Source organism: Spermophilus citellus (genome assembly GCF_964194105.1).
Source record: "Spermophilus citellus genome assembly, chromosome: X".
NCBI lineage: Eukaryota > Metazoa > Chordata > Mammalia > Rodentia > Sciuridae > Spermophilus > Spermophilus citellus.
Window position 1 is genome coordinate 65,450,918 of NC_138190.1, and position 12,700 is coordinate 65,463,617.

The following is a 12,700-nucleotide window of genomic DNA, read 5'->3' on the forward strand; positions in this document are numbered from 1 at the left end:
GGTTACATACATCTCAAGGAATAAGAGCAAACTAAGCCCAAAGTTAGTAGAAGGAAGGAAATAATAAAGATGGTAGCAGAAATAAAAGAAATAGAGTAGAAAAACAATAGAAAAAATAATGAAACTTAGAATTGGGTTTTTGAAAAGATAAACAAAAAGACCATAAAGTGGACTAACTAGGGGGAAAAGACTCAAAGAAATAAATCAGAAATGATAGAGGAGATGTTAGAATTTATTCCAGACAGACAAAAAGGATCATAAAAACAACTATGAAAACTCATATGCAAAAAATTGAGTAATCTAGAAGTAATGGATAACTTCCTAGGCACATACAATATTGGTAGGTTGTGCCTACCAATACTGATTTTTGAATAAAGAGAAAATCTGAACAGATCAATGGTGAGTAAAGAGAAAGAACCAGGGAAAAAAAAATTTCCCATCAAAGAAATGTTTGAGATCAGATGGTTTCACTGCTGAATTCTACCAAACATATTAAAAGCACTTATACCAATCCTAAAACTCTTCTTTAAAAAAATCAAAGGGGATCTGAGATTGTGGCTCAGTGGTAGAGCACTTGCCAAGCATGTGTGAGGTACTGGGTTCGATTCTCAGCACCACATATAAATAAATGAACAAAATAAAGGTCCATCAACAACTATATATATATATATATATATATATATATATATATATATATATATATATATATATATATTCACAAAAGGGGAGGGCATACTTCCACACTCAATTTACAAAGCCAGCATTGCCCTGATAACAAAGCCAAACAGGAAAAGGAAATTACAGGCCAATATCCTTGATGAACATAGGTGCAAAAATGCTCAACAAAATACTAGCAAACCAAATTCAACAACATATTAAAGGAATCATTCACACTAATCAAGTGGTATTTATTCTTGGGATGAAAGAATGAGTCAGCATATGCAAATCAATGAATGTAATATACAACATTGACAAAATGAAAGGAAAAAACCCATATGTTCATATCAATAGATACAGAAAAAAACTGACAAAATTCAATAGTCTTGTAGGGTGTAGAGGGAATATACCTCAACATAATAAAGGCCATGTATGGCTTACATCATGCTCAATGGTAAAAAGTTGAAAGCTTTCTAAGTTCAGGGACAAAACAAGGATGCTCCATCTTCTCACTTTTATTAAAATCAGTACTGTAAGTCCTAGCCAGGGCAATTAGGCAAGAGAAAGAAATGAAAAGCATCCTCATAGGAAAGGAGGAAGTATAATGGTCTCTTTTGCTGACAACATGATCTTATACATAGAAAATGCTTTAATAAAGAGAACAGTCTTATTAACTATCTTTAGTACACACTGAATCTGTACTCAGTAGTGGCTTCAAACACAGGCCATACTAGAGAACAAAAGAAAAAGATGGTAGGAATCAGTAAACCTTCTTTAATTAAGAATTATTGATTAATTAGATTATTAATTAAATTGATTGTTAATTATTAATTATCTAAGTTGATTAATTAATTTAGTTATTAATTAAATGAGAGGCCATACATCCTTTTTTTAAATTTTATTTATTTATTTATTTATTTATTTATTTATTCTTTTTTTATTGTTGGTCGTTCAAAACATTACATAGTTCTTCATATATCATATTTCACAGTTTGATTCAAGTGGGTTATGAACTCCCATTTTTACCCCATATACAGATTGCTGTATCACATCAGTTACACTTCCATTGATTTACATATTGCCATTCTAGTGTCTGATGTATTCTTCTGTCTATCCTATTCTCTACTATCCCCCCTCCCCTCCCCTCCCCTCCCCTCCCCATTTCTCTCTCTACCCCCTCTACTGTTAATCATTTCTTCCGCTTGTATTATTCTTCTCTTACCCCTCATTTCCTCTTATATGTAATTTTGTAAAACCCTGAGGATCACCTTCCATTTCCATGCAATTTCCCTTCTCACTCCCTTTCCCTCCCACCTCTCATCCCTGTTTAATGTTAATCTTCTTCTCAAGCTCTTTGTCCCTACCCTGTCCTAGGACTATGGCATATTTACCACTTCTACCAGTAGGGAAGATTAACTGATTTCTACCAGGCAGTGCTCACTGTTAGACCAGGACTCAAGAAAAGACCACTGACTCCAATTAAAATCAAATTAAAGCAAGCTTATTATTTCGACCAGCCGGGCTGCCTCTCCCTCCCAAAACGGCGGGAACAAGACAGCCCCGAGGCTTCTTTGTGGCCCAGTTTTATAGCCCAAAAAGTTACACAAAGGGGAGTTACAGATAACAACACTCTGAGGAGCATAACACAAGTTTACATTTTTGCTGGCCCCGGCATCAGAATTTATGGAGATCTTAGAGACTCAGAGAGGGTCATTATCCGGCCAGGGAAGGCCAGAATTTATGAGGCGTCACTAAGGTTTAGGAAAGGGTTGTTATCTGGTCAGGGAAAACCGGACATGGGTGAGTTCAGGGCACGGGCAGGCATTCCAAGTAGGTTCAGAATTTGCAGTAATTTATAGTAAAGCCGAAATTATCTTTTCATGGTTTTATGGCGAGATGCCCAATTTTAAGAAAAGATCAGGTTGGGTCTATCACTCACCAACAACATAAAAGCCTTGTTCCTAAAGGTTACCTGCTACATAAGTCAGTTCCATTTCAGTAATGAGAAAAGGGATAGTGTTGGTGGATAGCAACCTAGATGGAAACATAGCAAAACAAGGCCAATTTCAGTGGTTAAGCAGGTAATTACCCCTTTTATTATCCTCCTCCTAAGCGAGTCACCGCCTGAGGAGATTCCTTTAAAGTATGGGTGCTTCCTGGGATTAGGAATTTTTAGGTACCTGTCCCAATAGCTCTGTCCATTGCTGTATATTAACACTATTAATGCAGAAAAAGGGTGACTGCCTACCAGACAAGGCCACTTCAGCCACCACAGCATCCTGAAGTAGGACAGCTCCCTTGGCAGAAATTAGGGGCAAGTATGGAAGTTAAGGCTGCCTCTAAAGTAGAAACCTGCTACACATTTTACTCTAACCTTAATAAGTATTGTAATTGCTCCACTAATTTAACAGATACTATCCAACTTGGGTCTGCCTTGTCCTCTGTAACCTCTCTGCCATCACCCATGGCTGTAGGTGGTTTGGCCTCATTGTTATGGTAATTTTTAAGGTGTTAACTTTTTAAGGTGGAATAGCCTCATTTTTATGGTAATTGTTTTTAATATTTATTTTTTAGTTGTAGTTGGACACAATATCTTTAATTAATTTATTTTTTTATGTGGTGCTGAGGATCAAACCCAGGGCCTTGCATATGCTAGGCGAGCACTCTACCACTGAGCCACAACCTCAGCCCCTATGGTAATTTTTAAGGTGTTAACTTTTTTCATTTTTTACTGATTCATATTAATTATTCATAATGTTAGGATTCATTTTGATATAATTATAAATGCATGAAATATATTTTGTTCTAATTCAGTCCCCAGTACTTTCCTTTACCCTGCCCTCCTCCCTCCCCCTGTTCCCTTTCCTCTACAGGAATTTTGACTTAGGCCAAGTTAAGTATTATTTGTAGAATTAATAGGCAACAATTAAATCTAAGTTCATTTTGCATGTTTATCTATTAAATCCAGGGAAGCTATGGCCTGATGAATTGTTTTAGTATTAGCCATCATTGCCAGTAAAGATGACTTATGCATGTCCAAAACTCCCCTGAGAAACAAGTGCATGGATTTAATTCAGCCTCTTGTGGACTTGCTAAATCATCATGCTGCATAACATCTGTTGTCTGATAAGCCTGTTCCATCCGAGCTGATGGAAGAAATCTTTAACCTAACTAGCAATTAACATTGACAATTTGACAAGCCTGTTAAGACCTAACAGGGGTTGGCAGTCCTCCAGGCCTTAAAAATCCACATCAGGTGAACTCATAGAAGTAGAAAGTAGAATGGTGGTTACCAAGGGTTAGGCAGAAAGGGGATTTGGGAGATATTGACCAAAAGATACACAATTTCAGTTAGATAGGAGGAATAAGTTCAAAGGCTTTATTGTATAATACAATGACTGTAGTTAATAACAACATAGTGTATTCTTGAAAACTGCTAAGACAGTAGATTTTAAGTGTATTCACCCCAAGGAGGGAGAGACGAATAGAGGGAGAAAAGAAAGAATGTATGTTATGGTTTAGATATTAGGTGTCCCCCCAAACCTCATGTGTGAAATAAGTTTTAAAGGAGAAATGATTGCATTATGAGCGACTTAACCTAATCAGTGAATCAACCCCCCCCATGGGATTAACTAGGTGGTAGCTGGAGGCAGGTGGAGCATGACTGGAGGAGGTGGGCCTTGGGGTAGGGCTATGGGGTATATATTTTGCATCTGGTGAGTGGGGTCTCTCTCTGCTCTCTGATCATCATGTGACTTGCTTCCCTCTGCCACACTCTTCTGCCATGTTCTGCCTCATCTAGAGCTCTGAGGAATGGAGCCAGGTATCTATGGACTAGGACCTCTGAAACTGTGAACCCCTAAACTTTTCCTCCCCTAAAATTGTTTTGGTTGGTCTTTTAGTAACACCAGTGAAAAAGCTGACAAAGAGGGAGAGAGAGAGAGAGTGAGCAAGATCCCACAAGTTATATCCTGACTAGAATCCAAAGTCTCCTCCATGGATCTTCCCACTTTTCATACTAATTGTGTGAGATCCTTTAGTAAGGATACCATTTTTCCATTCTTTTTTTAATTTATATATGACAGCAGAATGCCTTACAATTCTTATTACACATATAGAGCACAATTTTTCATATCTCTGGTTGTATACATAGTATATTCACACCAATATGTGTCTTCATACCTGCACTTTGGATAATAATGATCATCACATTCCACCATCATTAATAACCCCATGCCCCCTCCCTTACCCTCCAACCCCTCTGCCCTACCTAGAGTTCCTCTATTCCTTCCATGCTCCTTCTCCCTATCTCACTATGAGTCAGCCTCCTTATATCAAAGAAAACATTTGGCATTTGGTTTTTTGGGATTAGCTATTTTTACTTAGCATTATCATCTCTAACTCCATCCATTTACCTGCAAATGCCATGATTTTATTCTCATTTATTGCTGAGTAATACTCCATTGTGTATATATACCACATTTTTTTATTCATTCATCTCTTGAAGGGCAACTAGGTTGGATCCACAGTTTAGCTATTGTGAATTGTGCTGCTATAAACATTGATGTGGCTGTGTCCCTGTAGTATGCTGTTTTTAAATCCTTTGGGTATAGACCAAGGAGAGGGATAGCTGGGTCAAATGGTTCCATGCCCAATTTTCCAAGAAATCTCCATATTGCTTTCCATATTGACTGCACCAATTTGTAGTCCCACCAGCAATGTATGAGTGTACCTTTTTTCTCTACATCCTCTCCAACACTTATTGTTGTTTGTCTTCATAATAGCTACCATTCTGACTGGAGTGAGATGATATCTTAGAGTGGTTTTGATTTGCATTTCTCTAATCGCTAGTGATGATGAGTATTTTTTCATGTATTTGTTGATTGATTGTACATCATCTTCTGAGAAGTGTCTCTTCAGGTCTTGGCCCATTTATTGATTGGGTTATTTGTTTTTGGGGTGTTTACCTTTTTGAGTTCTTTATATACCCTAGAAATTAGTGCTCTATCTGATGTGTGAGGGGTAAAGATTTGCTCCCAAGTTGTAGGCTCCATATTTTTCCATTCTTTATATGGAAACCAGTTGTTCCATTTCAGCTCCCATTAGGTGAAACTCACTCCTAACCACTCATTCCATGTAGCTAGGCATCCCCTTTTTCACTTGGTTCCAAAGTTAGGTCCTTCAGGAAAGATTGAACCTCAGGACGAGAGGACATGTCCTCCTTCAAATAAGAACCAATCCTTCCTACTTAGCCTTCTCCATTTGCATCTTAAAATCTTTTAAATGGAGGATCAAGTATTCAATCACTATCATGATGGTATTATGCTGTCTTTTTCTCCAGAGAACAACACTTCTTCCAAAAGATCCTTCCCTCCATTAAGCTTATACCTCATCTCCAGGCAGTGTCCTGGTAAGAAGCACCTTCTAGCAGAGCTCAACATACATCTGGTGGTCTAGAGCATCTGTTCAGTAGTATAGCCATATTTTTGGAGTCCTGAGGGGGACAAGAATGAAAACTTTTTTTGTCTTTAGTCAATTTAAGTAACCTTTTACCTGGCTAAGTCCAAGGGTTGGAAGCTCAATATCTCTTGGAGGAAGGACTAGAAAGATGCCATCCCGGACAGTATAGCCAAGTACAATGGCAACAGAGACAAGGCAGCACTTGACAAATATGTCTTTCCCGGTTGCCCTTGGGAGATTGACCTCAAGCTTCCATCTCAACCTCATTCTTCTTAACCTACCATGAGGACCCAGAGAGGGCTGGGGACATAGCTCAGTTGGTAGAGTGCTTGCCTTGCATGCATGAGGCCCTGGATTCAATCCCCAGCAACACATACACACACACACACACACACACACACACACACACACACACACCACAGAGATGAGGATGTCTTCTCATTTCAGAGTACCCAAAATGATCAGCCCAACTGCATTAAGCTCCTCTCACCATAGTATGTTACAGAATCAGTGGGCAACGCACCCTTTGTTCAAAGGTATGCATTCCTCCCCTTTTTCTATTCAGGCCCACAAGTCTTACAGTGTTCATTGCCAGCCTCGTGGGAGACTCAAGCAGGCAGTATGAGGCTCCTCTCCAGGCAACTGGGTGCCTCTGACCCCAAAAAACAATTCCATGCAAAATCTGGTGGTACCACTTGGCCAGGCTAATGGAGCACAAAGGGAGACCCCAAAAATGTAGAGTGCAATACAGCACAAAGCATCATGTCAAACTGATGAAGAGACATTCCAAATTTTGAGTCCCAAATAAAAGCCATCCAGGATCATTTTGCCTACGACAGGCAAATCAGTTATTTGCCCCCATATTATCACTAAAATATTCTCCTTTCTTCTTTGCCACTTGTGAGTTTCAGGAATTTCAGAACTGTTTAAGGGAAAAGATATGACCACAAGATGTCAGTAGCACACATGAGCTTTATTTGGGAAACTGACAGATTTTTCAGGCAGGGAGTGGGACAATTGGAGGGCTGAGGGGAGGAAATATCACATAGCAAAAGATGGTCCAGAGGCTATGGGTGCAGGGGAGGGAAAGGAAAAAATAAGAAAGGGAAGGGAGGGTGGAAACTCAGGGGGAAAGGGAAATCAGAGAGAGGACTTACATATCAAGCTGATATTGCTTAAAAACATGATGGGGAATCTCTGGATCAGAGAGCTCTGAAAGGACAGTAGTAGCTTGGGATCTTATAGCCACCAAGTTTATCTTACTTATGGCTAGAAGATATTGGATGCAGTTTTATAAAGTATGTAAAGCAGCTAGCCTCTAAATGATTAAAAATGTGTTTATTTGTGCTATTATATTGTTTGATATAATTGGATAATTAAAATTTTGAGTTTAACAACAACTGGCTTGTGAGCTAATGGATTCTAAACTGCTTTGAATAAATAAACATGTGACCAATATACAGAAGCCATTTTTGACTCATTTATATAAAATATTCAACAGCATTAAAAAGTGGAAAAGGGGGAAATGGAGTTAAAATGTTCTACAGACTTTGGATTATCTGGGAAGTGGTCAAAGTACCAATATAAATCAGTAAATAAGTTAATGATACACAGTAACATTAAATATAAACAAGAAACTATTTCATTATCTACTAATATATAATAAAATACTTTAAAACTTACAGGTTTAAAACAATGACCATTTTCTATGTCACTATTCTATGGGTTTGGGCATGGGACAAATTATTTCAGACATGATCATGCTAGAATCGCTCCACAATATCTGGTATCTTCAATGAAATGGCTCAAACAGTTCAGCTAAGGAGTAGATGGGAAGAGTTGATAGGGGTCATATATATTCAGGGTGTGGTCTTACTATTTGTTGGCTCTTCAGTTATCTTGCATGTGGTTTTTTTATGGGGATACTTTGGGCTTCATTACAGCATGCTGTCACAGCATAGTCCATTTCTTATGTAGTTTTTTACTTCCCCTAGAACAAAATGGAAGCTTCCAGGTCTAAGACTAAGCCTGTTACAGAATTAGTGGGCAATGCACCCTTTGTTCAAAGGTATGTATTCCTCCCCTTTTTCTATTCAGGCCCACAAGTCTTACAGTGTTCATTGCCAGCCTCATGGGAGACTCAAGCAGGCAGGATGAGGCCCCTCTCCAGGCAACTGGGTGCCTCTGACTCCAAAAAACAATTCCATGCAAAATCTGATGGTACGACTTGGCATATGAAATTGGCATAACATTCTTTCTACTATATTCTATTCCTAAGGCAAGTCCAAAATTATCCACAATTAATAGGATAAAGGAGATTCCTACTCTTGAAGAGTGAGAGACATGTACATAAATGGAGGGAAGGAATTGGTGAGGGCAGTCTTTGGAAACTTTAAAAAGCTGATATAAAGAAACAGAGTAATAAAAATACATGAATAATTGAAAAGAAAACAGGAAAGGAGAATGAGAACAGATTTGAACTGACAGGAGAATCAGCTAACCAGAACAAAGGTCAACAGAGTCTATGCAGTCCCTCTCCCACTCTTACCAGTACCAGTCAGTGGTACTACCTCAGGAATCTACGGAACCCTAAGTTACAAGACTTAGCAGACCATGGGCCTCAATAATGTCCCATTTCTACTGATGGTGGGCTTATAGATAGTGAGCTATACTACTGAAGGGACACATGCTACTTTGTAAGTGTGGAGGTCTGACCAGTTGCAGAACATTGTCCTTTGAACATACTGTTGCCTACCCACCCTTGATGGCATAAGTTGTCCTAATAGTGATTGGATTGATTTTGGTAAAAGGCTTAGTGTGGAAAAGCCAGTTTATACTGCAAATAGTTGCTGTTCTATCCTAGAGAAACACTGTTTAGCTCTTCTCTATAGCTGTGACAAACATCTAAAAGGAACTTACCTTGTTGCTGCCATAGTATCCATCCCATTCCATTTTGTGTGTGTGTGTGTGTGTGTGTGTGTGTGTGTGTGTGTGATAGACACATCTAATTCATAGGGCAAGCCCACCTTGGCCATCCCTAGAATCTAAATATGTTGTTCCAGAACTTTGGCTTTTTCCAAAGTCTATTGTTTTTTTCTGTATCCAATACTAGCCTGTTCCCTTTCTAATCAGCTGAGGAACCTAAGACATTGGCCAGGGGTGGAATACCCTCCACTACTCCAACAGACCCAGGAAAACTTGTACTTCTTTTACTGTTGAGGGCATAGGATAGGCCTGGACCTTATCTATTACCACTTCAAGTACTATTTGACTCTTACTTGAACAGACATCTCCCAAGAACTTTATAATAGTTCCAGTTCCCTGCACTGAAGTTGGGATGGGTCTGTCAAAAGGATAAATCCTCAGAGTGTCACTTAATATCATCAATATAATATGATCACACAATATGGGGGAAGGGAAAGAAAAATAACTCAAGTCACAGACCACCATCCCATGACAGATTGTCTGGCTGTGTCTATTTGGCCTTCCTACCTTCTCTACCTCTCAGTGTTACTTGATTGGGCTTAGATCATGAGGAATGAATCTTGAGGCTTCCCTTGCATGTACTTGGAAACCTCCTGTGGCAACAGGTACAAAATGCCACTGATCCTGAAGAATGGTCATTGGTGAGTGTCAGATTTGTACCCATAGTAACAGTGAAGTTCAGGTGACATGAGATCAAACCAGGCAGTAAGAGGAATGGATGGTATACAGACAGCCAACGTAGCATCCTCATGGGTTTCAGAGGAGTCCCCCTCCCCATACTGGAGATGGAGCACTGTACCACTGAGCTACATTCTCCCCCCCACACACATACACTTTTTATTTTGAGACACGATCTCTCTAACTTGCTGAATCTGGCCTTGAACCTGGCAGTCCTCCTGCCCCAGCCTCTCAGGGATTACAGGCCTGTGCCACCATGTCTGGCCTCAGGGGAGATTTAAGTACCAGCCATGGCACCTATGGCCACCCAGCCTCTTGTGGCCCCTACTTTGAGCCAAGGGCCTGACCCACCTAAAATTTCCCAACAATGATATTTCACTCTTGGCTCCCGTACTTCCACTTCTCTCTTCCAACTTCCTTCTTGCCTTATTTCTACTTCCTTCACATCTGTCTCCCACTTACTGGTTCTTTCTCAAAATCCATACTTTATGTCTCCCTCCCTCTTGGTCCTTATGTCTCAAAACAAAGCATCCTTATTATTTCTAGTTTTAATTACCATATATTAATTATAATTTTGATGCTTAGTAATTGTGAACCAACATTCCATAGATTAGCACCATTTTGTAATTTTTAGAAATATGTCTTCCTCATGAATGTTTGTTCATTTATTAATAGACCCAAATATATTTAGCCTCTTATGTCATATAAAAATAAGAAGTGAGAATCACGGCCTCTGGGACAGGAGTCCCTATGCTTCTCCTTTGCTAGCAAAGCAATAAAATTTCTTTTTCCTTTTCCTCAAAACAGTGTCCTCATTATTGGATTGACATCAGAGATGAGGACTGAGTTTTTGGTAACAAATTTGTCTCCCCCCCCCCATTGGACCAAAGAGGAGCTCCAAATCCAATTTTCTCAGGCAAGCTTGGCTCTCCAAGGAACCCTACTTATGTACTAAGGATGCAGGCTGACTAGCAAACATGTTAAGGGCCAACTATAGGAGAGTTAGGAGACTGGATGAGTTTGCCTCTAGTCCAAAGAGAGGAGCTATGCATGATAAAGGGAGGGACTGAGGAACCATCCCAGCAGCTGCCAAAGCTCCTTGTGCTTTGGGGGAACTCCTGCCTTCTCTCCCTGAATGGTACAGGTTGCTCCATCTTGGTCTACTTTGAGAAAAATGTAAATTTACTTAGTAAAGTCACTATACCCTTGGCCATCTAGTAAGTATGCACACAAAGACCCTTGATTCCACATATCTGGTTTCTCTTTGTGAGGACATCTTTGGCATGGCTGGGGTAGAAGTCATGGTTTAGAGGGACTTGAGAACCTAGGGGGTATTTACTCCCTTCTGGTCTGTTCTAAGTTCTAATCTGTTTCTTGGCCTTGGATATCAGAATTCCTCTGGTTGGCTATGTTTTTGTTTGTATGCCACTGCCCCTTTTAAGACATGGGCAATATTCTGTTGATCCTACAGGTAATCTCTTGGGAAATATCTCAGCTGCTCTGTTTTAAAGTTTCCTGTCTGACCACCATGTTTTGGGGGATCTTTTCTGATTGTCCATTTGTTTCTTTTTTGTACAATCTTATAATTAGAGTTGGTATGTCAGAGGTTAAAAAAAATTGAAGAAAGGGCCACCTATAGGTATAAGCCTATCTAAAAAAAAAGTTACTGTTTTATTGTAACAATGTGACCTTTGAATAGCTTTCTGGATTATTATACGATCTTGCATTTGGAGTTGGTCTGTAAAAGGTAAAGTAAGTGGAAGAAATTTGTTTGTACAGGTCTGTATGTTTTAAATTTTCCCGTCTGTCATCTATGATTTCTGGGATCGTCTTTGGTTGTCTTTGTGTTTCTATTTTGTATCTTTTACTGGCCCTTTAAGATATGGGCCATGCTGTGTTGATCTTACTGGTGGTCTCTTGGAAAGAAAGACCTTGGCTGAATGGGCCACCTATAGGTATAAGCCTGTCTAAGAAAAAGATATGGCTTTTGAATGTTTTTTGTTGTTGTTGTTGTTCTTTGTTTGTTTGTTTTTTGGATCGTTATACAATCTTGCAGTTGGAGTTGGTCTGTCAGGGAAAAGTATATGGAAGAGATTCTATATGTACAGGTATTCATAAACTAAGCTGAAGCTGCAAAAGGTACTGCCTCTGGTGTGCAAGGTTAGTAGGACCAGAAGAAAGGTTTTAAAAAAGATTTAAATTCTTTAAACCCAGTCCCAGCAGTCCCAGCAGTTTCTCAGCCTGGCCCCAGGCAGCTGCAGATCATTTCCCTGTGGGTCAAGAATACCAGCCCAGGATTGGAAAAAAAAAATCCCAGGAAAGCTGCCTAAGCTGTAGAAAAATGGGGAAAGAGGACTGGCTTCTATCCTGTCTTCTAGCCCATTTTGCTCCTAGGGGGTGGAGGCTGCTGGCTACAAAGGGCATGGCAGTAGGTTCCAGCACTGTTAGTTTATGACTTAGGGACAGGAATAGTCTCCTCTTTTAAGATATGACAGGATCTTAAAAAGATATCCCATTTGGCCAAGGGATATCCATCACTGGGGTAGAGCAATTCTTGTTATGACAGTATCCCATCAAACTAAATGCATGGGAGACAGGCAGAATAAATAACTGCACCCAGAAAAGAAAAAACAGAAACTAAATCCAACGGGTGTTTTGTTGGTAACCTCTGCAAAGGTGTCTTCAAGGAAGCCTAATGAAAAGGATGGAAAGGGCCTTCTCCATTGCATATCAATATGCCTAGTATAAGAAAAAGGCACAAAAGGAGACTATGGGTACAACTGACAGTGGGGAACTCACTTAAAGTCGATGGCGTGATAAGGGAGACAGGTCAAGCTCAAAAATATCCTGTGTTCCAACCCCTTGAATGCAACCTGGAAGAAAAAAGATTAAGGCTGTTATTGTCCAACCCTGTCCTGGA

At 39.6% G+C, this 12,700-nt stretch overlaps 1 protein-coding gene across 6 annotated transcripts in view; it reads right to left on the minus strand.

Annotated features, from left to right (window-relative positions):
• Positions 1-2,033: 2,033 nt before the first annotated feature.
• The window catches only part of LOC308639737 (uncharacterized protein), a 78,000-nt gene continuing 67,333 nt past the window's right edge, over positions 2,034-12,700 (minus strand). For 5 of the 6 annotated variants that reach the window (XR_014020110.1, XR_014020111.1, XR_014020112.1 and 2 more), the window contains 2 exons: positions 12,580-12,653; positions 2,034-6,151 (listed from right to left, as the gene is read on the minus strand). Coding sequence is in view for 2 of the 6 variants with exons in the window: in XM_081278022.1 (XP_081134148.1) it covers positions 6,124-6,151; positions 12,580-12,653 (102 nt within the window). In the remaining 4 variants the exon portion in view is untranslated. Of the gene's footprint in view, positions 6,152-7,240; positions 8,108-12,579; positions 12,654-12,700 lie in introns of those variants that run through there. The other variant, XM_081278021.1, reaches the window with a different exon arrangement.